At 36.4% G+C, this 24,892-nt stretch overlaps 3 protein-coding genes and 1 long non-coding RNA gene across 5 annotated transcripts in view; 2 read left to right on the top strand and 2 right to left on the bottom strand.

Annotated features, from left to right (window-relative positions):
- Window positions 1-19,481, top strand: part of LOC119766851 — a 32,523-nt gene extending 13,042 nt beyond the window's left edge. Inside the window, exons 2-3 of the long non-coding RNA XR_005277178.1 lie at window positions 14,182-14,245; window positions 16,098-19,481. This is a non-coding gene — a long non-coding RNA (uncharacterized LOC119766851). The remainder of the gene's footprint in view (window positions 1-14,181; window positions 14,246-16,097) is intronic.
- A 191-nt stretch (window positions 19,482-19,672) lies between these two features.
- Window positions 19,673-21,693, bottom strand: LOC119766850 (phenoloxidase-activating factor 3-like). Of its 2 annotated transcripts, XM_038253052.1 has the most exons (4): window positions 21,621-21,693; window positions 20,543-21,004; window positions 20,398-20,482; window positions 19,673-20,338 (listed from the first exon to the last, which is right to left on the bottom strand). In XM_038253052.1, exons 2-4 carry the CDS (start codon window positions 20,946-20,948, stop codon window positions 19,723-19,725), a joined length of 1,107 nt encoding a protein of 368 aa, XP_038108980.1. In that variant the 5' UTR covers window positions 20,949-21,004; window positions 21,621-21,693; the 3' UTR covers window positions 19,673-19,722. The 2 variants fall into 2 exon arrangements, with proteins under 2 accessions (XP_038108980.1, XP_038108979.1); XM_038253051.1 differs by lacking the exon at window positions 21,621-21,693 and having other exon boundaries at window positions 20,543-21,080.
- Window positions 21,003-22,381, bottom strand: LOC6031231 (phenoloxidase-activating factor 1). Its single transcript, XM_001842011.2, has 4 exons — window positions 22,118-22,381; window positions 21,983-22,058; window positions 21,840-21,924; window positions 21,003-21,772 (listed from the first exon to the last, which is right to left on the bottom strand). Exons 1-4 carry the CDS (start codon window positions 22,295-22,297, stop codon window positions 21,157-21,159), a joined length of 957 nt encoding a protein of 318 aa, XP_001842063.2. The 5' UTR covers window positions 22,298-22,381; the 3' UTR covers window positions 21,003-21,156.
- Window positions 22,382-23,389: 1,008 nt separating this feature from the next.
- LOC119766440 lies at window positions 23,390-23,804 on the top strand. The gene is made up of 2 exons (XM_038250989.1): window positions 23,390-23,431; window positions 23,484-23,804. Exons 1-2 carry the CDS (start codon window positions 23,426-23,428, stop codon window positions 23,802-23,804), a joined length of 327 nt encoding a protein of 108 aa, XP_038106917.1. The 5' UTR covers window positions 23,390-23,425.
- The last annotated feature ends 1,088 nt before the right edge of the window (window positions 23,805-24,892 follow it).

The following is a 24,892-nucleotide window of genomic DNA, read 5'->3' on the forward strand; positions in this document are numbered from 1 at the left end:
CATCTGTGCATTCTCCGGGAACGATAGAATGTGCATCATTTGGAGTTCAGATGCCCGGTGTGCTCTTCATCTCTCTCTCTCGAAAATGAATGTATTTACATAAAATACATTTGCATATCGGAATGGCCGCACCGACCATCGGATTCCCGGGGTGCTTGTTCATTTCGAAATGAAAATTTGAAAATGAGCAAAAAGGCCTGCCGCTTTTCCCCAAATTGGGTGGAACCCGGGGAGGTGGGGCAAGGGGTTGAGCATTACGGTTCAACGGTTCCTTTCACGAGATATTTATGCGATGATGGAGAGAGTCCTCGGATACCCGCGTACTTCCTGCCCCATAGCCAGATTGTTCCGTTCGACGGCCGTATGGCATTCACATTTATCATAGATTTTGTTTAATCAAGGACTATCGGGGGGCCGAAAAGTTCAGATCAAGCGTGATATTTGATTCATAAACTGCGGTGCAGTGAGGGGGGAACCCCTTCTCGGTAATAACCATAATGATAAAATGTGCAGCGATGCGTTGATTCAATTTAGTTTAAATGATTGTAATTTATAATTTATAATAACCGGTTTTCGATTGAAAACTGGGGTTTTGCGGTTTTGGCAATGGCTGCTGTAGGGTGGAGGAATATAGATTTAATATTCGAGATTGAAATGGGTTTCATCCAGTTTGCTGCACCGCTAGGTCAGCAATGCATATTGCATTATCATTAGTCAGATTATAATAATTTACGCTCAAATCAATTCTTCTCCAATGAGCTAAAACTGTGTTATGCATAATTATTGAACAGAGATAAAATTAATCATATTTAAATCGATTTAAATCATTAAAAATCAAATTAAAGTATAAACAGACCATAAATTGATATTTAAGTTGAATTGAGATCAAATTGAGTCTTATTTAGACAATTGATAGACAAAATAACAAAATGCAAAAACAAATCTTCTTTTGCAATACAAGAACATATAAAGTTGAAAGTTTGATTACCACAGATAAATATCAACTTCAAATTTAAGCGGTTTGACCCACAAAACTCAACATCCTCTCCCTCCCACTTAAGATCACTATCAGTGACTGGAAAACACATGTTTTCACGCCTTCAACCACTAAACCGCTTTCCTCCCCCTCCTCTCCCCCTCCAGGGCAGCACCTTTTTCACCTCGCTTTTCCCACCAACAGTCCCGAGAAAAGCCGACACACAGGACGAAAAAAAAAAGCCCACAAGTTTCGATGTTATCGCTTCGGTGCCTTGCGTGAGAAGGATTTCGCTCCCTTCCCGTGGCCGCTGGCCAGCTGATTGGATTGGGGTGGGGGTGGCGGTGGCCAGGCGAGTCCCGTCCCGAAAGATAGACAGCGAGAGTCACGGCGACTTTTCCCGACGGGGATACCGGAAACATTCCATGGTTTTGTCGAATCGACAACGCGCAACAGGCTGCTGGATTTGGCGAGAGAGTGTGCGGTCTGTGTGAGTTTGTTGAAAATTTCAGTTTTTTTTTATCTTCAATCATTCTTTTGAAGAACATTTTTTTTCCTGGTTCCTGGTCCAAATTACTTGGAATTTCAATGAGATAAATACGACGGCATGACGTATTGGAATATCCTCTTCTTCTACCTTGAGCTTGTTGATGAGGACTATGCTTAGTGATTTTTCACGCTCGAAAATTGCAAATTTCACGGGGACCTTAATTTCAAAACACAAATTTTCACGCAAATTTCGCGGAACGTGAAAAATGGTAAAATAACTCTGAAAATCTTATGTTTAAATCACATAAACTACTTTAAATGCTTCAATATATATTATTCTTCAATAAACAAAAAAATCTTTCATAAATTTGAACGTGACACAAAAAACTTAGTTTATGGATGGGCTCCAAATATATTTTGAAATGAACTGTAAGGCATGCGTATTCTCATTTATTGAACTGCTTCTTTTTTAATTATTCGACTTATAAAGTTAAAAAGTTTTCGCTGATTTGCTTCATTTTATTGAATTTCATATCAAAGCAAGATTTAACAATCTTGTCCAGCAAAAATGAGTGAAATAATTTGAATTTTTAGCAAATTAAATTTTTTTTAAAAAAGTTTTCATATCCTTTTTCAAAATTTAAATTTTACTCAAAAGTAGAAAATAATATAGTTTGTAACGAAATGAAAAATTGTATACAAAATGAACATTTAAAAAGGTCGCTATTTTTTTTAACTTTAACAGGACTTAGAAAAAATCTGTTAAGCTTAAAAAAAAATTCAAAGCTTTCATTTTATTTTTAATAATACAAATCATGATTCTTTTAATTTATTTTGAAACAATACCTTTCAAATAAAATAGCAGTAAACTTGTTATTACAGCGAATAAAAATATTACTAAACTTAGTAAGTTTCTAAAAACACTGAAAAATCTGAACAATTCTTCAAATGGTTCTTATCAAACTATTCAATTGAAAACTAATAAAATTTACTAAAAGAGTATGTATGGATGAAATATTTACTATGTTGTTATTTTGAAAAAAAAAAACGATTTGAGAAAATTGATAAATTTCACGAATTTCATGCCGTCCACGAAATCGTCAAAAATCACTAACCCTATGTTAGTAATTGAACAAGGAAATTCACTCACTTAATTCTACAGGCGTTCAAAAGATTATGTTTATTCCGTTTTGAGTTAGATGAATCATTTTGAGAAAAAATCGTTATAGTTTCACACAAACATAAAATTTCACGGGATTTCGCGGAAAAAGCCAAATTTCACGGATTTCACGCTGTCCGCGAAATCGTGAAATTTCACTAACCCTAATGAGGACCTATTAAGCAAACTTGGGTCAACACTTTCTTCAATCTTGAAAAAAAATGAGCAACTTTCGAATGTTGAGGCTGAATAATTGGTCTAATTCTTCTAAAAGCTCATAAATTACCTTGACTTCATCTTTACTAATCACCACCAAATTTGAACAATTTTTAGTACAATATACAGTTCAGACTCGATTATACGAAGGCCTTGTAAAAAAACTCTTTGATTAATTTAATCTTTGGATAAACGAACCACGAATGAAAATATTTTTTTTCGTTACATTATTTCTGATTATAAAATGGAAAATGGATTTACCGGAAAAAATTATGAAGTTTGGAGTATTGGTTTCTTCAGAAAAGTTTTTGCAGATGGAAAGAGGCATGTTTTGGTTTGGTTTGAAATTAGGGTGGTTCACGATTTAAATGGCTTTGAAAATCAAACCTTTTCAGGAATATTTTTGGGATTTTTCTTGTCTTCTGAAAAGTTGTTACCAATCGAAACAACATTGTTCAATACACTAATTTTTTTTCTCGCAATCTACGCCTTCTATGACCAAATGTAAAGAAGGCATATGTTCAAATCTACGAAAATATTTTTTTTATGTCTCAATACAGGGTTAAGAGCGAGTTTTTCACCAATGTGTAACAGGTCGTATCGAGGTGCTCCGATTTGGATGAAACTTTCAGCATTTGTTTGTCTATACATGAGATGAACTCATGCCAAATATGAGCCCTCTACGACAAAGGGAAGTGGGGTAAAACGGGCATTGAAGTTTGAGGTCCAAAAAACATTTAAAATCTTAAAATTGCTCGCATTTCAGTAAAACTTCATCATTTCCAACTGTCTTAGAAGCATTCGAAAGGTCTTTTGAAACACTTCAAAATGAGCCATAGACATCCAGGATTGATTTAACTGATTCTCATAGATTTTGCAAATTACTGTTAAAAATGGATTTTTTTAAAACCTTAATATCTTTTTGCAACAGCCTCCAACACCCACACTCTTATAGGTCAAAAGTTAGGGAATTTAGACAAAAGTGAGCTAAAAGCTAAATTGACAAGCCAATTTACACTTGAGGGTCAAATGATGCAACCATTTTATGGCAAAAAATGCAAATATAAAACTTAAATAACTCGAAAAGGCATCAAATTTTAAACGCCAGGTTGCATTTGAAAGGGGAGAATGAAAACTACAAAATTTTAGGGGTGTTTTTCTTTAAACTTGAGATATCTTCATTTGAAAATGTCCTAACGAAATTCGAAAATTGTTCAACTATATGTTTTTCCATGCAATTTGGACGCTGAATCCGAATCTACCCTCAAAATTGAGCCAATGTATCAAAATATCGATAGATGGTGGTATTTTGGGTTTACATGATAATTTTATATAGAAACTTAAAATTTGACATTTCGTTAGGGTGGTCCCATACACTTTTCTTTTGAAAATTATAAATGTTCAAACGAAGAAATCTCGAGTTTAAAGGAAGTGCATGCTCGATGAGCAAAAAAAAACATAATGCTGCAAAATGATGTTGAAAACATCAACATCATTTTACAGCATTTTGTTTTTTAGCCCAAATGATGGATAACTGAGATAGAGAAAACAAAGAAATATTTTGATGTTTCTCCCCGAATCTAATCAATCTTAGACTGTTGAAATATCAGCAGCTTTTCATCGAATCTCTTTTAAAATACAATACGGTAGAATATTTGATAGTTTATTACTTTGAATTACCACGGCGTCTTTTTCAGGGGGGTAGTATTTTTTGAGAAATAGCAAGAAAACTGTCATATACATATGAAAGTGTGGAACATCCCCGTTCATATGCGGGGCGAACGAAAATCTTTCAAAGTTATCCTCATTTGAAGTTTTTGAACTTTTTTCCTATGGGGGCAAATTTCGTCTATTTCAATTTAGTATTGTTATAAGTCTACATGGGCATGATTTATGGTTCAGATCATATGATTTCTTATGGGAAATGATGCAAGGAACATTTTTCCTGAAGCACGCAAAGTGATTGAAAATAAGGGAAAAAAGTTATAAAGGTTTTGTTGGAAATTTGGGAGATTTTCTGATAAAATTGCACACCTATTTCCCAAAAACCGCAATGTTTTTGATATTCAGATCATTATTTTGATAAATTCTTTTTTGAGAAATGTTTCTGGGCCCATTGAGTATTTAAATCACTACAGAAAAGTGTAATTGGTTGGGTTTATGCTCAACTGTAAGCCACTTTTATGAATTTTGGATTTCAACCGAATCAACATATTTTTGTTTGTTTTTGTTATAAAATGTACCGTTTCCATTAGATTTTCACATTTGTATTAGTCTTATTAAACCTGACAAGAGATCTCGTACTTATTTTGAGGTCAGGTGATAATATTGTAAATCAAAATCAAATCAAACCATCCACATTAACGACCCCAGGTCTTTTGTGGTCTCTATTGCATGTTTCTGTTCGAACCTAGTAGTCCGAAGGCTTGAATGGGGAGAGCACCCAAACCTCTTTCTACTCCAAGGAACCTTCTACCCCAGTGTTTGAACTGACGACCTTTGGATTGCGAGTCCAACCGCCGCCAGCGATTCCACCGGAGTAGGCTTGGTTTGGTTTGTTTGTAATTATGGCATGGAGACGACTCCTACACCTGGAATAACTTAACGGCCTAACAACAACCAAGGCCGGGACCGACGTTTTACTTCCTCATCCGATGGAAGGTTGGAGCAGATGGGAATCGAACCCAGGATCATCCGCTTACAAAGCGGACAGCGTAACCATTCGGCCACGCACTGCCACTGTGATCAATTATTTGTGTGTTTTTTAGCAAAACAATTTAATTGTTGTATTGTTCGTTGTTTCAAATTTGGATGTCAGACTTGTTTAGTATGCTAAGCTCAATTATTTGGGATTAAATTAATAGATTTACATACATTTAAACTTTTTAATGATTTTTACGCAATATGTATGTTATTACCAATAATTGCAAGTTCAACTCTGTAGTTTCAATACAAATAATATAGCTCAAATGGAAATACAAATTAACAAAAGGCATAGAAATAGAAACTCTGTGATTGTATTTACACTGCATGTCTCAATTAGATACAAAACATATCATGTGGACCATGTACTCACAAAAAAAGTGAAAATTTAATGTAAACGGTACATTTTATAACCAAAACACACAAAAATATGTTGATTCGGTGAAATCCAAAATTCATAACTGTGACATACAGTTGAGCTTAAACCCAACCAATTACACTTTTCTGTAGTGATTTATATACTCAATGGGCCCAGAAACATTTCTCAAAAAAGAATTCCTCGAAATAATGATCTGAATATCAAAAACATTGTGGTTTTTGGGAAAGAGGTGTGCAATTTTATCAGAAAATCTCCCAAATTTTCAATAAAACCTTTATAACTTTTTTCCCTTATTTTCAATCACTTTGCGTGCTTCAGGAAATATGTTCCTTGCATCATTTCCCATAAGAAATCATATGATCTGAACCATAAATCATGCCCATGTAGACTTATAACAATACTAAATTGAAATAGACGAAATTTGACCCCATAGGAAAAAAGTTCAAAAACTTCAAATGAGGATAACTTTGATTTTTCCCGACCAAAGATTTTCGTTCGCCCCGCAAATGAACGGGGATGTTCCACACTTTCATATGTATATGACAGTTTTCTTGCTATTTCTCAAAAAATACTACCCCCCTGAAAAAGACGCCGTGTTACGCTTTCAACTCATAGAAAACCATTTAGTTATAAATATTTGGCTTTCATTCAATTTATTCCAATCAAATCAAGTTCCTATCCTACCCTAATCATATTCTCCAATCAGATTTCATTTCCGCTTAGCTGCTAATTTGTTTCCTAAATCAACGTTCCCTTCCTGCACTCCGATATGAAATTCACACCTTGCCCAAATATTTTGAACAAACTTCAAACCACTCCAAACCGAAAAAAATCAGCACATCATCATCATTCGTCAGCGAAAAGGAAATCCACCTGGTTTTGGGTGTGACTTCCTTGGGCTGACATTTTCCACCCAAACACCCGCCCACATGTGAGCCCCTTCACACATATGAGTGCTTTGCGTCGAGAGAAATCCAAATCATCATTAAAATAATGAAAAGCCGATGGCAATTCAAATATATGGAAAAGTTTCTTTTTCCACTCCTGATCGGCGGAAAGCGATTGACGGTTGGTAGGGAAATCAAGGCTCAGCGTGTTGTGGGTGGAAGAGGTGGGCTGCTTTGACAGGATTCTGGGTGCGGTGTGGCAGTGCCATGGAACGGCACACACACACACACGTCGTCCTCGATCAACGACGACGGCGGAGACCATGGAGCCTTTGCGAAGGAAATAACGAAGAAGTAGAAAAAAAGACGATGCCAAGTGGTGCGCGATGGAAAGTAAATTGATTTTTATTCAACTTTCTTCAATTTTATTTTATTTATTTACGATTTTTCCACGGATTTGGTTTTGCTCTGGCGGTACTCATCCCCGTCGGAGAAAGTCGCGGAACTAAATGGTGTCGGTTGGTGGTAGTGAGGAGAAAGTGCTGGCTCTCAAATCAAAATTCCATTTCTTTATACTTTATTCTTGAGGTGGAAACGCTGTTTAGAACATTGGGTTGATATGTGTTAGAAAGAAGGAAGTCTTAAAACAATAATGGAATAATTTATTTCCAATCTAATGTTTTATTTTTTAATTAAAATTCCCATGCATTGTAAGTTAAGACAAAAAAATCAATAAAATGTTCCATCAGAATGGTTTATTTCCAATGTACCTATTTAAATGACAACTTCGATTTGTCATTTCAATGACTTAAGAAGGTTTAAAACTATGACAAAAAAAACAAACAAACTTGCACTTTTTCGTGTTTGACAGTTTGAAAAACTTGCAAAATTGTTTCCGGCAAACTCCCAAACAAATCACAATGTTTGCAGGATGACGTTTCTGCAAACAAATACAGGCAAACAAATAAAGCTGGCAAACTGTCAAACTGCCAGAAAGTGTTAGTTTGTTTGCCATAGTCTAATACCTCCTTTATGATCAACAGCCGTGTGCGTAATATCAATCTTTTTTTATGTGTCCGTCCATGCCCTCGTACTCAAATGAACAAATTAAAATTTTCTAGAATATTTTTTTATGTGTACACTGTACATTGCTATTGTTTATCAAGCTGGGACACTTTATAAATATAATGGTATTTATGGATTTGGTTTTGGATAGGGTATAATTCAATGCAATTTATTAAATTTTGTGAATCAATTCCATTAATGTTAAGTTTATATCGATGAAACAGGCTAAATCAGTAAAACTAAGGATCACATTTTTCATTTTTTTTTATTATTGGAAAGTCTGATCTGATCTGGTCGGAGCATGACATTCTGAACCATAAAAAAGTCTTAAATGATGGTCTAAAAAGACTGGTTGAAGTTAACAACAACTAGAAATGCATTTCCTGCGTTGATTATCAAATTTAGCTTATTTGAGCTCCTTTAGAAATATTTTAATTTTTATTAAATTCTTATGTTTAGCATCGTAAAAAATTCTTTTTCATGATTTTTTGTCTACACTTAGAAAACTTATGATAGAAAAACAGCTGGACTGGTAGAAATTTCATTTGCAAACTTTTTTTTTCATTCTAATGTTAAAACCTTGACTTGTAAATATTTTTTTATGTTCTTTTCACATTTTTCCAAGCTTTTTGTATTAAAACTCTTATGGAGGAACCAATTATTCGCTTCTTTGAATATAAGTAGGCTTAGTGATTTTTACGATCAAAAATTAAAAAAAATTACGAAAGTCTTATGTTAAAATTACAGAAACTACTTTTTATACTTTATTATATATATTTTTTTCCATCAAACTAAAATATCTTCCATAATTTGAACGAAAACAACACAAAAAATATTAGGAAAAAAGTAGGGCATGCAAATTTTCGTTTATTGACCTGCATTTTCAAATATTCGTTTAATATAGTTAAAAAAAAATCTGTTTTTTTTCTGTTTTTTTTTATTATCAAATTTCATTTTAGAGCAAGATTCAACAATCTTGTCCAGCCAAAATGATTAAAATAACTTGAATTTTCTCCCACATTTTGCCCAGTAAAAATATTTTTTGAGATTTTCATCTGACTTTTTGAAAACTGAAATAAAAATCATGAAGAGTTATAATTTAATTTTCAGCGAGTAGTTAAAATTTTTCAAAATTAATAATTTTCATTTATAATCAGAACAGAAAACAAAAAAATGGTATTTTGCTAACTTTCACTGAAACCATCCACCAAAATAATCTTATATCGTAAAAGCAAAACAAGAATCAGCAAAAATGTGTAAAATTCTTAAAATGTGATTTTAAAGATAAAGCAATCTATTCATATAGTCTTCACTAAACTAAGCTTAAAACTTCTAATTTCTTCATAAATTATAATCAAATTGGTCTTATTTTTGAATGAAAATATTATTAAATTTAGTTATTTTCCATAGAAAAACTGATAAACTCTTATTAATACTCTAATTATCAAATTGATTATTGTCGCATTTTTGCTCTACTCTAACGGAATATTTTTTTTTTCATTATATTCTTATTGCTTGCTTCTTCGGTCATAATACAATAAAGGAAAAATGATTGTTTGTACTGAATTTCACTTTAACATGAATGTTTGCTTTCAATTGTTTTCTAAACATAAATCCATTAAATAAAAAAAAATCTGTGTGATCTTTCAAAAACTTATCGCAAAATACTTGTTTAGTGAATTTTAACCAATTTTGTTTCAAAAAGCGAAATTTTGCAATAAATAAAAAAAATCGGTATAGCATCAACTGCAATCCAAGAAAATGTTTTTTTACTATATCTGATATATCTGAGTATTGGGGCAAGAGGTAACAATATGTATCTTAATTTTTACAATTTTGATTATTTCCAGTATGAAATTGTTAATATCACTTTTAACTAATTGTAAACTAATAAAATTACTTAAAAGTTTTTAAGAATGGATTTGATTTTTTTAAAATTATGTATTTCTTAGCAATGATTTGAGAAAATTGATAAATTTCACGGGGTTTTACGGAAATCTTAATATTTTACAGAATGTTCACCAATGTTTGCAAATTAATGTGATTTAACTTTACTAACTCTTGAGACTCAGAACCTACATGAACTTGAATATGAACATGAATACTGTAATAAAATTCAATTTCTGCAACAACATATTTTATTGCAAAAATACAAAAGTTAATTAAAAACAGTCTCATTTCATTTATTACAAAATAAAGTGATACTATGAAAATTTATTTATCATCTAAGCAATAATTTGTATTCGTAAAAACGATCAAATTTTGTAAAATATTATTAAACCTAAAAGTGAAAGAAACGTTTTAAATACATTCTAATCTGATGTTTCAAAGTGATAGCAGTTCACTTGTTAGCAAATTAACATGTTGTTTCATGCATCGTTCCTCTTGCCCAACGGGTTGTTCGTCTTGCCCCACTAGTTGAGTAGAACGTACGGAAAATCAGAAATTTTAAAATCAATTTTAACATTGAAAAACAGGATTTTTTCAAAATTTGTTCTATCAAAGTCTTAGTCAAGACCTGAAATAAGATGATTATGAAAAAATCCGACAGATGTTTTAACGTTTTAATGGGTTTTAACGAGGATTTCCTTAGCTTGTTACACTTGCCCCACTTTCCCCTAACTGAATTTTTCAAACATCATTTGAGTATTCGTTGTAAAAGTTGTAACAATGTTATCTTAATGTTTGTTTTGCTAACAATTCTTCAAATGGTGCATATCACTTTTCAAATGTAAACTTATAAAATTTACTTAAAAAGTTTTGAAGAATGAAATCATTCTTATGTTATTATTTCTAAGCAATGATTTGAGAAAATTGATAAATTTCACGGGATTTTACGGAAATCTTAATATTTTACGAATTTCACACTGTCCGCAAAAATGTGAAAATTCACTAACTCCACGGCCTCAGAACCTACATGAACTTGAATATGAACATGAATACTGTAATAAAATTCGTTGAGATTTCAAATTTAAGCAAAAAACTAAAGTTAATCATTTCAGTCTCATTTCATTTATTCAAGGATATATATATAAGGAAAACATTTTTAAACTCTTTATATTTAAAACTACCACTGTCATTGTGGGTGGTCCACGGCGAAGTTTTTCACTCCTCAAGCCGCCCCACCCACACTCGTGGGAGGTGGGTTGGTGGTGGCCGAGTGTCAATTGATAGGGGCTTCATGTGTGGAACAAGGATTGAAAGTTTATCATTCGTTTGCTTCTCGAGGAGTTTCCCTTCAACCCCCCTCCCTCCGCGTTCCTCCACCCTCTTCCTTCGTTTTTGATTACTTCCCTCCAGGCTCGTTGCTCAAGTGGCGTGGTAAGAAGCAAACGAGAGGTTTTTCTCATAAGTGCCACAAACGACGACGCCGGCAGAGAGAGAGTGCACGTGTATGTACTCTTATGTATGCATCAGCGACAACCGGAGAAGTGAATAGGAAAAGTAAAGGAAAAAAAAGTGTAGAAATAAGAAGAGCTCGAGCTCATCTACATAAACATACATCGACCCGTGTGGGAGGTGTGTGTGTTTGTGAGTGGGTGGTGATGAGTTGGGTTGAAGTGGGGGTGGGTATGAAGCATAGTAATGCTTCTTTCATCCCGGGCGATGTCAAACACTCGCTTTGCAAAATTTGTGAGTGTGTGTTGCGCGAACAGTACCACGAGTCACACACCAGTCGTCTAGTAGATATAATGTAAGCTTAGGAATTTCATTACAACGCCATTCGTGGCGAAATTGTGCACGCGGTGGAGAAGAAATAATGTCTTTGAAATGGAATCGTAAGAAAAGGGTGGAAAGATACACGGACACACTTTATGGTGAAAATTTAGTTTGAAAAACGATCCAAAATTTCCATGATAGTATAACTTGCTTTTGATAGTTATTAGGATTGATACAAAGTAAGAAGTAAGAAGTAAGAAGTAAGAAGTAAGAAGTAAGAAGTAAGAAGTAAGAAGTAAGAAGTAAGAAGTAAGAAGTTAGAAGTAAGAAGTAAGAAGTAAGAAGTAAGAAGTAAGAAGTAAGAAGTAAGAAGTAAGAAGTAAGAAGTAAGTAAGTAAGTAAGAAGTAAGAAGTAAGAAGTAAGTAAGTAAGAAGTAAGATAAGTAAGTAAGAAGTAAGAAGTAAGAAGTAAGAAGTAAGTAAGAAGTAAGTAAGAAGTAAGAAGTAAGTAAGAAGTAAGAAGTAAGTAAGTAAGTAAGTAAGTAAGAAGTAAGAAGTAAGAAGTAAGTAAGTAAGAAGTAAGAAGTAAGAAGTAAGAAGTAAGAAGTAAGAAGTAAGAAGTAAGAAGTAAGAAGTAAGAAGTAAGAAGTAAGAAGTAAGAAGTAAGAAGTAAGAAGTAAGAAGTAAGAAGTAAGAAGTAAGAAGTAAGAAGTAAGAAGTAAGTAAGAAGTAAGAAGTAAGTAAGAAGTAAGAAGTAAGAAGTAAGAAGTAAGAAGTAAGAAGTAAGAAGTAAGAAGTAAGAAGTAAGAAGTAAGAAGTAAGAAGTAAGAAGTAAGAAGTAAGAAGTAAGAAGTAAGAAGTAAGAAGTAAGAAGTAATAAAAAGTATCGAAAATGTCCAAAATTACCAGATTCGCCATTGCTGTTTCACAACCAACTCCACGCCCCTTTGTTTCAGCAAAGAGATATTAATTAGTACATATATTTAACACCCCTTCTGTTATCACAACCACATCTTCATTGCACAAAGACAATCACACAAACTCTCTCATCAGCGTTGAAAGAGTGAAGCATCCCCTTAATGAAGCCAGGCATCTCCCCTTCAACTTCTCCTACCCGTCGAGGATCCCCACAAAACTCTCCACATACATAGGAATGTAACCCTAGCCTGAGCGTTTCTACCCAGAGAAAGATTTTCCATCCCCGGATCCACCAATTAGCGGCAAACCGACCAACCAACCAAGGGCGAAAGAGTCTGCAGCCCAGAGCAGCACGTACACTGCTGTAATCCAACCGAGGAAAATGGGAAAATGTGGAAATGTGGGATGTGGCGCTGCTCGGCTCCGACCGTTCTCTCGTTGGTTCGTTTCGTTAGTTATGGCCAAGGACCAGCATCAGGATTAATTTGCTCGCTCTAATTAGAGTCTGTGGGATGGGGAAAAGCAGAGAGATAGGGAGTTCGTGGTGGGGAGCGAGTTTTATGTGTTTTCCTTTGGGAAGAAAGGATGCTCTTCTATGTAATTCGGAGAACTGGAAGATAGAGGTATATAAAGAGAAGACGCTTTTTTCTGAATTCTTACTTAGTTAAGGGCTCGAAAGCGCACGCTCTTTGGGGAGTTTTGAAACCCTTGGGGTTCCATTTTGTTTAATACAATTTTGAACTGATAATAAGACGAACTATATAATTTTATTAAAATAAACCAAAGTGAAAGAATGCCATACAAAACTTTTGACATATTAAGTCTTAAAATCTGACAACTTGAACGCACATTTTCCAAAATTTCTCATTCACCGGACATAGATCACGAACAAAAACTTTCCCTAGCAGCATCTCATTAGTACACCTTCACCTTCTCTAGGACGAGACAAAATATTCGACATAAGCAGCTTAAAACAGGACAACGGCCCGTCACCGCTTCTCTAACCTTAACTCGGAGGGCGGAGAAGTGCTTTCCAAAGTTGGGCAATTGAAAAGTTTTAATGAGTTCACTGCTGTACATACCACGTCACAGAGTGTGTATTATTGGGATTTTTGGGCTCTTGAGACAGTTTCTTTTTTTTTGTGTGCAGCCAATTTGCGAACAAAGAACAAAAGTTCTTTGAAGTGGCAAAGAACGCTGCCAATTAGAGCTAATTGAATTTGGGATTTTTTTATGTCTTGTAATGTCTTAAAAATACTCAAAAGTTGATATAATTAAATAATATAGTACTTTTAAATTACGTTTCTAACGTAAACTCTCTACAATGGAAGAAGAATGTTACGTGACATATTATATTGATAACATTTAAATATTTGAAAAGACATTTCACGCGAAATATCTGTTTGAAAAGATTGTGGGCATAGCCGATAACGACAACAGCACAGGATAATTTCCAATTTCAATTATTCGTTTGAGTGCGTTCAGCCTACGATGCGTCGTTCATTGTCAGTCTTCCGCGACATTGTGGTGAACACATATTATGCAAAATACTAGCCAGATGATGCTCGTCATTGAGCGTTGAATGTGTGCGATTTCGTCATGTACTTGAATTGTGTAGACTTGTTGTGATGAATAATGAAGCGTTTATCTTTAAAATGTATAAAAACAAAAATTTTACATAATTTCTAAGTCAATTTTCTAACTCAAATCACGTTTCCTTCTATTTCAGGCTTATTATTCTAAAGAGGATTAAGTTCCTCCTAGAAAACAGCTCTTCAATAAAAATATTCCAGGTAAGTTTTCTAATAGAAGTGTTTAATATGATAATTAAATTATTGTTTTATTTTATAACTCATTGAAAACAACACTTTCAAATCAAGTTACTAAATTTTGAGCAAACAGGCAAATTCAGGTACAAAATGCTGAATATGCCAAAAAAAAAAAATATATATATAAGGGTAATTCTCCGCCAACTCACACAGCAGTTGATCCGACCCCTCTTCGATTTGCGTGAAACTTTGTTCTAAGGGGTAATTTTGGCCCTGATCACGAATCCAAGGTCCGTTTGATATAATATCTCGTGACGGAGGGGTGGTACGGCCCCTTTCATTTTTTTAACATGCGAAAAAAGTGGTGCTTTTCAATAATTTGCAGCCTGAAACGGTGATGAGATAGAAATTTGGAGTCAAAGGGACTTTTACGTAAAATTAGACGCCCAATTTGATGGCGTATTCAGAATTCCGAGAAAACGTATTTTTCATCGAAAAAAACACTAAAACAGTTTTAAAAATTCTCCCATTTTCCGTTGCTCGACTGTAAAAATTTTTGGAACATGTCATTTTATGGGAAATTTAATGTACTTTTTGAATCTACATTGACCCAGAAGGGTCATTTTTTCATTCAGAACAAAAATTTTCATTTTAAAATTTCGTGTTTTTTCTAACATTGCAGGGTTATTTTTTAGAGTGTAAAAATGTTCTACAAAAATGTGGAGCAGACCATTACAAAAATTGACAATTGATATGTATAGGCATAAGGGGTTTGCTTACAAACATCACGAGTTATCGCAATTTTACGAAAAAAAGTTTTGAAAAAGTTACTTTTTGCGTTTCTCTTTGTTTCGTCATCCGTGTCTGTCGCGGGTGACCATGAACGGCCATGATCGACGACGACCAACTTTTTCAAAACTTTTTTTCGTAAAATCGCGATACTCGTGATGTTTGTAAGCAAACCCCTTATGTTTGCTTATCATTTTTTTTGTAATTGTCTGCTCTACAACTTTGTAGAACATTGTTACACTCTAAAAAATAACCCTGCAAAGTTAGAAAAACACGAAATTTTAAAATGAAAAATTTTGTTCTAAATAAAAAAATGATCCTTCTGGGTCAATGTAGATTTGAAAAGTACATTAAATTTCCCATAAAATGACATGTTTAAAAAAATTTAACAGTTGGTAATGGAAAATGGCAGAGTTTTTTTTAACTTTTTTAGTGTTTTTTTCAATGAAAATTACGTTTTTCGGAATTCTGAGTACGCCATCAAATCGGGCGTCTAATTGTACATAAAAGTCCCTTTGACACCAAATTTATATCTCATCACTGTTTCCGGCTGCAAATTATTGAAAAACACCATTTTTTCGCATGTTAAAAAATGGAAAGGGTCGTACAGCCCCTCCGTCACAAGATATCAAAAAACGGACCTCAGATTCGTGATCAGGGACAAAAGTTACCCCTAGGACAAAGTTTCAAGCAAATCGAAAAGGGGTTGGGGCAACTTTTCCCGATTTCGTGTAAGTTGGTAGAGAATTACCCATAAGAATTGAAATAACAAGTAAAAGTTTCAACATTTATATGAAAAAAATGTTTTAAAGTGCATTTTCCACTAGTCTAGTTGTTTTGTAATAATTAGTGTTAAAAAAAAACTTGTTGCGATACCGGGTGAATGCATTTAAATTTCCTTTAACATGTCAAAATCAAAAAAAAAATCTTTGCTCCCTAGTTCTTAATGCTGATAGATTATAATTTAAGGACACTTTGACATGAATTTTGAATGAATGCATTTATGAATAATCCTCATACTTGAATTTTAACGATAAAAATACATATTTCAGCTCGTTCATAACGCTCTGTTTTTTTTTAATTTTAGGTTCCCAACGAACCAGCATCAACAACATCAGCGTAACCACCAGTTTAGCAATCACGACAGGACAGGATGCATCAACTGCTAGTTGACGACGCAGCACAACTCCCGGAACAAAATCTGCACAAACCCCGCATCACATCAGGACGGACAAAGAAGAAACGGAGTCGCCACAAACGATGAAAACACTTGCAAAAAATTATGATCAAGCGCAAAAAAACATGATCAAGCAACAAAACTAAAGGAAATGGCAACAGCAACAAGCAGGACAGGAAAACAACTCGCAAGAAACATCACACAAGATGAAAAGACGAAGAAGAAGAAGAAGAAGAAGAAGAAAAATGCAACAATTAAGTTCCTACTCTAAAACATAGATAAAAATATACGTTATAAACGAGAGTGTAATGTAATTGTAATCTTAGGTCGCTACGAAGGAGACACGGACGGAAGTTTTCACTGGGGCACGGCCAAAACCTCCGCCACTGTTTTGGGCAGTAAAACTGTAAAGTTAAGAGACTGATGCGCTGCGCGGTGGAGCCCAAACTTTCTTTGCTCGCAACTTGCTGCTCAAATCCAGAACGGTTCGTCACCGACAGAACCAGCAAACTGGCAACACTTCCTGTGTCCACCTGTTTTCTTCGCTGCAGCGACCTTCACTGGAGAAGTGTCGTTCTGTATGCAGTTGAGGGGTGTGGGAGGAGCACTGAAGGAAGCGTTGCCAGATTGGTGGGGGGGTGCGCGGTCTGATGGATTGGTTTTGATTTGAAGGGTGAGTGAGGGGATGAGGGATCGGGTGAAACCAGTGGCGCCAGTTTTGCACCTCGCTTGCTCCCACTTTGGGGAGGATGGACTGTGCGGTGGGAGACTTCCGGTTAAGGATTAAAACTACTTGTAAAATTTAACAATTGCAAAGATAGTAACACTGTATAACTTGTCGACGGAATATGAGCAAAACACAAGTCATCTACTGTATTTTGAAGTGAGTGAAAGCAGTAAATTTTATATAGCAAGAGCAGTTCATAAGGGCAATGTGTAATTTTTGTTTGTTTCTATACTGTTAGAAGAGTTTTCTTTTGTATCGGTGTACTTCTTGGGTGCAAAGCTTGGTTGAGTAGGGTAAAAATGAACCCAAAATTAGTCATTTAATGCGATTTTTGGTGCCGGGTTGTAGAAAGCATTGTCTCGTAACATATTATACTCAAATGAAGAGTAACTCCTAGTATTAACTGATGATACTTAATGTAGTTGGCTTAAAGCTTTATTTTAAATAAAACCAAAAAATGCAAAAAAATATTAAAAGAAGAAAATCCCAAAAAAAAGAGTGCATAGATGGAAGTTAACCAATTTAGTTCAGCGAGAACTCAGTCGCTTAGTGTACTTTTCAACGTGCAATGTTCATATGCAGAAAATGTATTGATCAAAACAATACGATTGCGAGGTATCAACAACAAAATCGATGAATGAATATGCATTGGTAAAACTCAAGCTCTTTTCCTGAAGTCGACAGGAGAAGCGTTTCAAGTTTTGCTCAACAAGCAATTATCTTAAAAATATTTATCTTTAGCATGTACCAAAATATTTGCGAGTAAAAAAACACAGTGTATGATAAAAAATAAAGTTCCTAAAGAGCCGTCCCTCCCTCCAAACAGAGTGGGTGGACGTTAGGGGCTAAACTACTAATCTTAGTGTTATATAGAGTCGAACCCGTGTAGTTGAGAAAAACTTAAGGCACCAAAATATCGCTCATAACACTCGCAGAACATTTGTTCCTTTTAAGAAAAGAAAGCATTATAAATCATTCCCAGCCAAACTTTGCATTTTCGATGACCACCCAGCACGATTATTTGTTTTCCAAATCAAGCTTCTTGATAACATGAGACATGAAACTCGCATTCCTAAAGGCAAACACGGTATATTTAAATGAAACAATCATTAAATGGGAGTACCAATTGGCTTGACTTTCGCGATAGTTTGGTCGCAAGATTCGTTAATTTTTGGACTAAAGGTGAAAAATCAGAACAAAGTACTCGCGTGAACAACAATAATAGAGTTTAGAGATGAATCCGGAAGAACTAAGAAAAAAAAAAAAACAAGTATCGAGAGTGAAAAATTACACAGATCCAAAAACAAACATTTTGTTCCTATGAAAATGAGAGAAAAAAACACACGCAAAATTGCTGAAAGATAAAAAATGAGAGAACTAACGAAAAGACTCGACATATCATGAATGTTTAATTTTGTCCTCGCAAAAAGTTTTTAAAGAACGACCCACACCAAAAGAATGCACCCGCAGACTACGGTCGAATACAGTTGCGCGCGAATGAGCTGCAGTTTTAACAAAAAGAATCACTCATTAACTAATACTTACCTACTACCACTACTTACTACTAATAATAGAATGGCAGCAACAAAACTGGATATTCATATATACTCGATGTTTCAGCTAATGTCCACCAGATGTCCCCCTTCCCGTTTCCCCCACAAACACACACAAACAAACAGAAACAGTTATCAGCACGCGTGTCAGAGACAAACGGAGATCGCACACACGGTTTTGTTTCTAACTACTACAAAGTTCCTGCTGGGGTTCCGCAAAGATGGCGGATTCCCCAATGTTTGGTCATTATTCCTTTGTTAGTATATTCGGTAATGCCTAAAATTTAAAACATGTCTTTCATAGATTAACGAAATAAGCGTAAAGATGTCATCTTTGAGAGTCTTGTTCTAAAATTTAAGCGTCAAAGTGCTTAAAATACTATTGTTTATCCTATTGTTCAACTTGATGTCGCCATACCGAAGCTTTCGGTAATGTCGTTGGCTGCATTGACTTAGAAACAATGGAGTTTTTAATTTAACCCCACAAAACACCCATCAAAACAAAACTCGAATGTTCCTATAACGAAAAAATCCCGTGAAATCAACGCAGGTTTTTGTTTTGTTTTCCAGTCAGTTATTAAGTTTCGCAAAGATTCATGTGCAATTCCCCGCCACTACTACAACGTTGATCGAAGGTGAAATTTGTTTGCAAATTATGAAAGAAAATACACATTCAAAATGATATGCGTACTATTTGAAATACTCATAATAACCACACTTGGAAAAAAACAAGTGTTGAGTTTTCGATTGATCTGTGAAAATAAATGAAAAACAGAAAATTTGTGAAGAACTTGCGCAAAACTTTAAACACTCGCAGAACTTGCTACTTGTGTGAGAGAAATGAACTTGAATACAGACGGACACACACATGCAACACTATTATTATTATTATGATTATTACAAGATAAAGAAACACTCTCTCACACACACAAACAATTGTAAAAGATATATTGTCAGATGTAAAAGTAAATGAAAATAAATACTAATAATAATAAAAACTTATTTGGTAGTCAAGTAGGCTGTGACTAATTATGCATCCGAAAACCTTGTTTGAAGTTGTTCCGTCACTTCACTCACTAACCGTTCAATTCATTTCGGGTCACCAAAGCAGAAAATCGATCGACAGTGAGAAAATGGTGTCTGATCTGTGCTCATTGAAATCAGGACATTTGGATATTTCTTTCCTTTATGAATATGACGCCTAATTTTGTTTTGAATTTAGTTTACATTGTGTGTTCATAAAACAAATCGTACATTAAGGTTCCATATTGGAAATAATCCAATCCATTTGCTGGTACACATTCGTGTAAAAGCCAGGTTTGGTTGTTCCACAAGCCAGACCCTTACTAACCACACCGCTCAAAAAGTACCGAAACTTACCTCCATCGACCTTTTTCATATCCATCAATGAACCCCCGGAATCCCCCTGGCACGAATCTTTCCCGTTCTTTCCCAACGCGCAGATCATCGTCTCGTCAATCTTGATCAACGGAGCATTTATCAACCGACGGCACTCGTTCAGGTTCACGTTGTGTAGATCCACAAACAGTTTCTTTGTGCTCGTCACACGATTCTCGGTCATTCCCCAACCAGCGACCAGCAGTTCCTGATCGTCTACGATCGCCGATTCCGATTCCGTCCTCGGCAAGCAAATCGGATGCACGTACGTTCCCATGGTCACCTCTCGATCGAGCCGCAGCAACGCCATATCGATCTTACCACCCTTGGAAGCCCTCCGCGTGTAGTTCTTGTGCAGCAGTATCTTCTCGATGCCGACGTCCACAACTGGATCGGCACACTGTTCGACACCCTGTCTGGTAACGCAGTCCGGGTTGCTTTCCAAGTCCCATTCGCCAAGTCGAACTTCGGCACTACAAAATAAACAAATCGTGTCGTGACTCAGGTTTACTAAAAAATAAGCTACAATTACATGGAATCTTCGATGCAGTGAGCTGCCGTCAGGACGTAACGATTGTTGATCAGCGATCCTCCACAACGGAAAGCTTCGTTCTCATCTGCAATTAAAAGCAACCAGTCTGAGCAAACTGATAAGCACATACAACCCGGCCTCAAACCTTTATCAATGTACTTGATCACCGCCAGCCACGGGAACTGATCCAGGTACGTTACGTTGCCGTTGTAGATCCTGTCGGCACTATCGGCTCCGCAATGCTCCTGGCTAGGCAACAGACTATGGTGGGCTTTGGTTTTCGCCGGCTTGATGTCCTCGAAGGACCGAGGAACCTTTTCGCGCACCTTCCGCTTGCAGCACACCAGAGACCCGGAACATTTTTCCTGCTCGCGCCGCAGCAGATTCCGTTGGCCGTCGGAGAGTTCACCGGTTTGCTTGAAGGCGTCGCACTTTTGTAACGCAATGCACAGTCCGTCGTCGTAATCTTCGGTTTCACAAGACTCGGCACTGACGGAATGGGTTAGGTAGAGGGATAGCAGAAAGAATGCGAATTTCAACCGGAAAGCCATTTCGGCGTCTGACTTGGTATGAGGATGGCGATCAACTGATCAGACTGCGATGAATGCTGATAAAGTCGAATGCAATACTTTTATTTACAATTATTGAGTATTGATGATTTCACGGTCAAGTGTATTGGTAAACACAAGTCAAGGGCTTAATAAAAATGATTGCAATGCCAGAGAATTCTCGAGGTATATTTTTTAAAATCTTTTTAAATCAGGGCTCCAGATTAGACACAATCCAATCCATCTGCTTGTACACGTTCGTGTAGAACCCAGGCTTGGTGGATCCACAAGACAACCCATTACTGATAATTCCCCTCAGCACATACCCAACCCTCCCATCCTCCAACGACCTCCGTTCCATCAAAGGACCCCCCGAATCGCCCTGACACGAATCCTTCCCGTCCTGACCTAACGCGCAGATCAACGTCTCGTCGATCTTGATCAACGGAGCATTCACCAACCGGCGACACTCCTCCAAGTTGACGCTATGAACGTCCACGTACAGCTTCCGTCTGCTTACATCGCCATGCTCAGTGGTTCCCCAACCAGCCAAGTACATCATCTGGCCATCAGGCAGTTCCCCTTCCGCCAAACTTTTCTCAAGACAAATCGGCGCAACGTATCTTCCGAAGTTCACAACCCGATCAAGCCTCAGCAAAGCCATATCGATTTTACCTCCCTTGGACAGTCGTCTCGTGTAGTTCTTGTGCAGCAGGATTCGCTCGATTCCAACGTTTATCACCGGATCGGCACAGTGACGAACCTTGTTCTTGACCACGCAGTCGGGGTCAGTGTCAAGATCCCACTCTCCGAGCCGTACTCCGACACTGCGAGAAAAGATTACACTGTATTGATACACTTGAACTGGGGGCGCAACAGAGAGCTCGACCTTACATCATATTGTTGATGCAGTGAGCTGCCGTGAGGACGTAACGATCGTTGATTAGAGAACCGCCACACAGGAACAGCTCTTCGTCATCTATAATTTAGTGAATAATTACAAGTGCACTGTTCCCCATCTAAAAATACGCAAATACCTTCATTGATATACTTGATGAGTGCAAGCCAAGGATACTGATCTAAACTAGTTGGTTGTCCATTTATGACATATGGCTGTTGATGATCAAAACTAGTTAAAGCAGATTACATGCCCAGCGAAACAGCTTACATACCGTCACCAAGTTACGAAGATTGCTGTTCCTATCTGGACCACATTCTGAACCATTAGGCAGCAGCATCAGATTAGCTTTTCGATGGAGTTTCACATCTTCGTAAGATCTGGGAATTGAACTTTGACTTGCTATGGAATTTGTATACAAAAATAACATCACTATTTGCACAACAATCAACATTTTACAATCAGTTTCGTTGCGCTTGCAGTATAGTGCAATGCTAACTAAAGACTAGACAGCAAAAGCAGTGCTGTTTGGCTTGAATACTAATCAACGCATGTTTATGGCAACAGCTATTTAATTTTAAAAGTCAGAGCAAAGCGTTGTTTTGTTCTAAGACACTTATAGTCGTTTTAATGGGAAAGAAACACGCGATTTTGGTCGCATTCTCGGTTACTCTTGAAGTCAGCCTCAAAAATATTTTTTTATCCAAACAAACGCTTTATTTTCCATCTAATTCATCAACACTAAACCACAACGACCTTCTCACCACCAACTGGGACCGCGGCTACATGAACCGACCCTGGAGTAGCCGCGATCTGCTTCGACACTGGCACCACAGTCTGAGCGAGTCCGTGATGTCCCCAGGCACCTCCGTACACACCGGCTCCGTACGTTCCCCATGGCTGACCCCATGGATAGGGGGTCTCGTGGCCAAGGTTGGCCTGCACCACGGTCTTATGTCCTCCGTACAGCCCACCATAGAGACTACCGTACACGGACGTCGTTGGCCATCCGGCACCGGACCAGGCTCCAGCATAAGGATAGGCGTTATGGCCCAGGTTGGCTTGGACTACAGTCTTGTGTCCACCGTACAGGCCACCGTAGACAGAGGTCGCTGGCCAACCTGCGGACAGTCCATTGGCATAGGGATAGCCGCCGAGGTGTCCATTCCAGGAGTTCAAGTCGTACGACCAAGCAGATGACAGATAGGATGCTTGAGAGGCAGCGACCAGAGTCGTGAACAGAAGAGCGACGAAGACCTGCAATTGGTGCAAAATTGTTAATTACTGCCGATTTTATGGGTAGTATACTTATCGCTCACCTTCATTTTTACAGTTGGTTGGGTTGGTTGTTGATTGGAAGACGACTGTGACTTTTTTGGAACAATCCATCAGTTTATATAGGCCATCGAATTTTATTCAATTTTGAACAATCGTTTTTCGCAAAGGATGTTGAATGAATCATCAAGGAAATCGAAAAAAATCCGAATTGGTATAAATAAAGAAGAAACTTGTTGTTGACATCATTCGTAAGCATTCAATTGCAAGAGTCACTTTAGTGAACAAAATATCAACAACACCCACAATGAAGGTAAATTTCAGAAATCATCTGCTATTCCTTCACTAACAATAACTTTTTACAGATCATCATCGCCCTGTTCACGGTTGTTCTGGCCGTTGTCGCCGCTGAGCCATCGTACTTGACTTCGGTGCTTCCCCAAGCAGTGCCGGTTCCGATCAGCACCTCGGTGTGGCCACCCTACGGAGTTTACGGAAAGGGACTGGTTCAGCGTTATGGGCCAGTCGCAAGCTATCCTGGCTATCAGGCTGATGTGTACGGAGGTCTGCCAGTCTATGAAAACGCATGGGGATACTCGGCTCCGGTTGTGGGTGCTTATGGAAACACAAAGCTCATCGACAATGGACTGTGGAACTACGGTGGATATGGCTTTGGCTGTAACTGATATAATAAAGATCTTAAAGTTTACTGAAGCTTGAAATTTGTTATTTTTTCTATGGCATGAGAAAGAAAAAGTTTGTGAATTTAGCATCATTTTGTTTACAATATTTAATAAAGAAGTTTTTATTGAGCTCTCAAGAAAAGTAGTTAAAAAAATTTATTGATGGTACAAACTAATTCGATTTAATTATGAAGCAAAAAATTCTTCAAAATTCCAAGAAATTGGAAATTGAGTGTCCAGAATATCTTTGAATTCAAACTACGGGCAGAATGGAAGCTTGACATCGCTTTTTTACATTCAGCTAATAGTAGTTCACAAGTAATTTTTGATGTTTTATTGGGTACGGCATTTTGTTAGTGTGGACTTTATATCAAGTCAAGGAAGCAACTATCCGGAAATTAAAAAAAAAAAAAACAAAATATATTTTAAGCCCGAGCCATACATTTATCCAACGAGGTTTATCGTGTTAAATGAATACGATTAGTATTGAAATAAATCTACGCCCTTTGAATTGGATTTTTTTCAGTGAATATTTTGATACCTCGCTTTAAGATCACAAAAAAATCGTCTCAGAAAAAACTGTCGTTTTTCGACGCCTATCCTTTTGCTTGGGACGTCTTTCTAATGGTCTTTTCAAGGATTGTCATTCAATCGATCATATTTTTGTTTTATTGGATTAAAAGCTGGCGTATTCTGTCTACTTTATCAAATAAAAACGTTTTTTTGTCCAAACAACTTTAGAAACTCGACGGGCAGAGATTCATTTAAGTGTTGAAACTGAAAAACTGAAAAAAGTGTCACATTTATTTTTAATTGAAGGTATTCAACTGCCCAACATAATATATACAATACACAGTAAAAAAAGGGGAAGGGTTGGAAGGTTGAATATTTACCTCATTTATTATGTAAATTTAACTCAATTTAGACTGAAAAAGTGACATTAACCAGAAAAGTGATAAAACTACACATTTTCAGAGGTAAAATTACACATTTTTTCTGACATAAAAGATGAACCTCTTCCAAGATGTAATATTACCATGATGCCCATTCGAAAAACAATGACATTGAAAATAGTCCTTAATTTTTGTTTA

Source organism: Culex quinquefasciatus, chromosome 2 (genome assembly GCF_015732765.1).
Source record: "Culex quinquefasciatus strain JHB chromosome 2, VPISU_Cqui_1.0_pri_paternal, whole genome shotgun sequence".
NCBI classification, from domain to species: Eukaryota; Metazoa; Arthropoda; class Insecta; order Diptera; family Culicidae; genus Culex; species Culex quinquefasciatus.

Bases quoted from the DNA above. Each gene is read 5' to 3' on its own strand.
- LOC119766850 (XM_038253052.1), bottom strand. From the start codon at position 20,948: ATGGCTTTCCGGTTGAAATTCGCATTCTTTCTGCTATCCCTCTACCTA. The intron at 20,483-20,542 runs GTTTGAGGCCGG...TTTTAATTGCAG, and splicing joins GATCAAGTACATTGATAAAG to ATGAGAACGAAGCTTTCCGT. The intron at 20,339-20,397 runs GTAATTGTAGCT...TTTATTTTGTAG, and splicing joins CACTGCATCGAAGATTCCAT to TGCCGAAGTTCGACTTGGCG.
- LOC6031231 (XM_001842011.2), bottom strand. From the start codon at position 22,297: ATGTTGATTGTTGTGCAAATAGTGATGTTATTTTTGTATACAAATTCC. The intron at 22,059-22,117 runs GTATGTAAGCTG...GATCATCAACAG, and splicing joins ATCTTCGTAACTTGGTGACG to CCATATGTCATAAATGGACA. The intron at 21,773-21,839 runs GTAAGGTCGAGC...CTTTTCTCGCAG, and splicing joins CACTGCATCAACAATATGAT to TGTCGGAGTACGGCTCGGAG.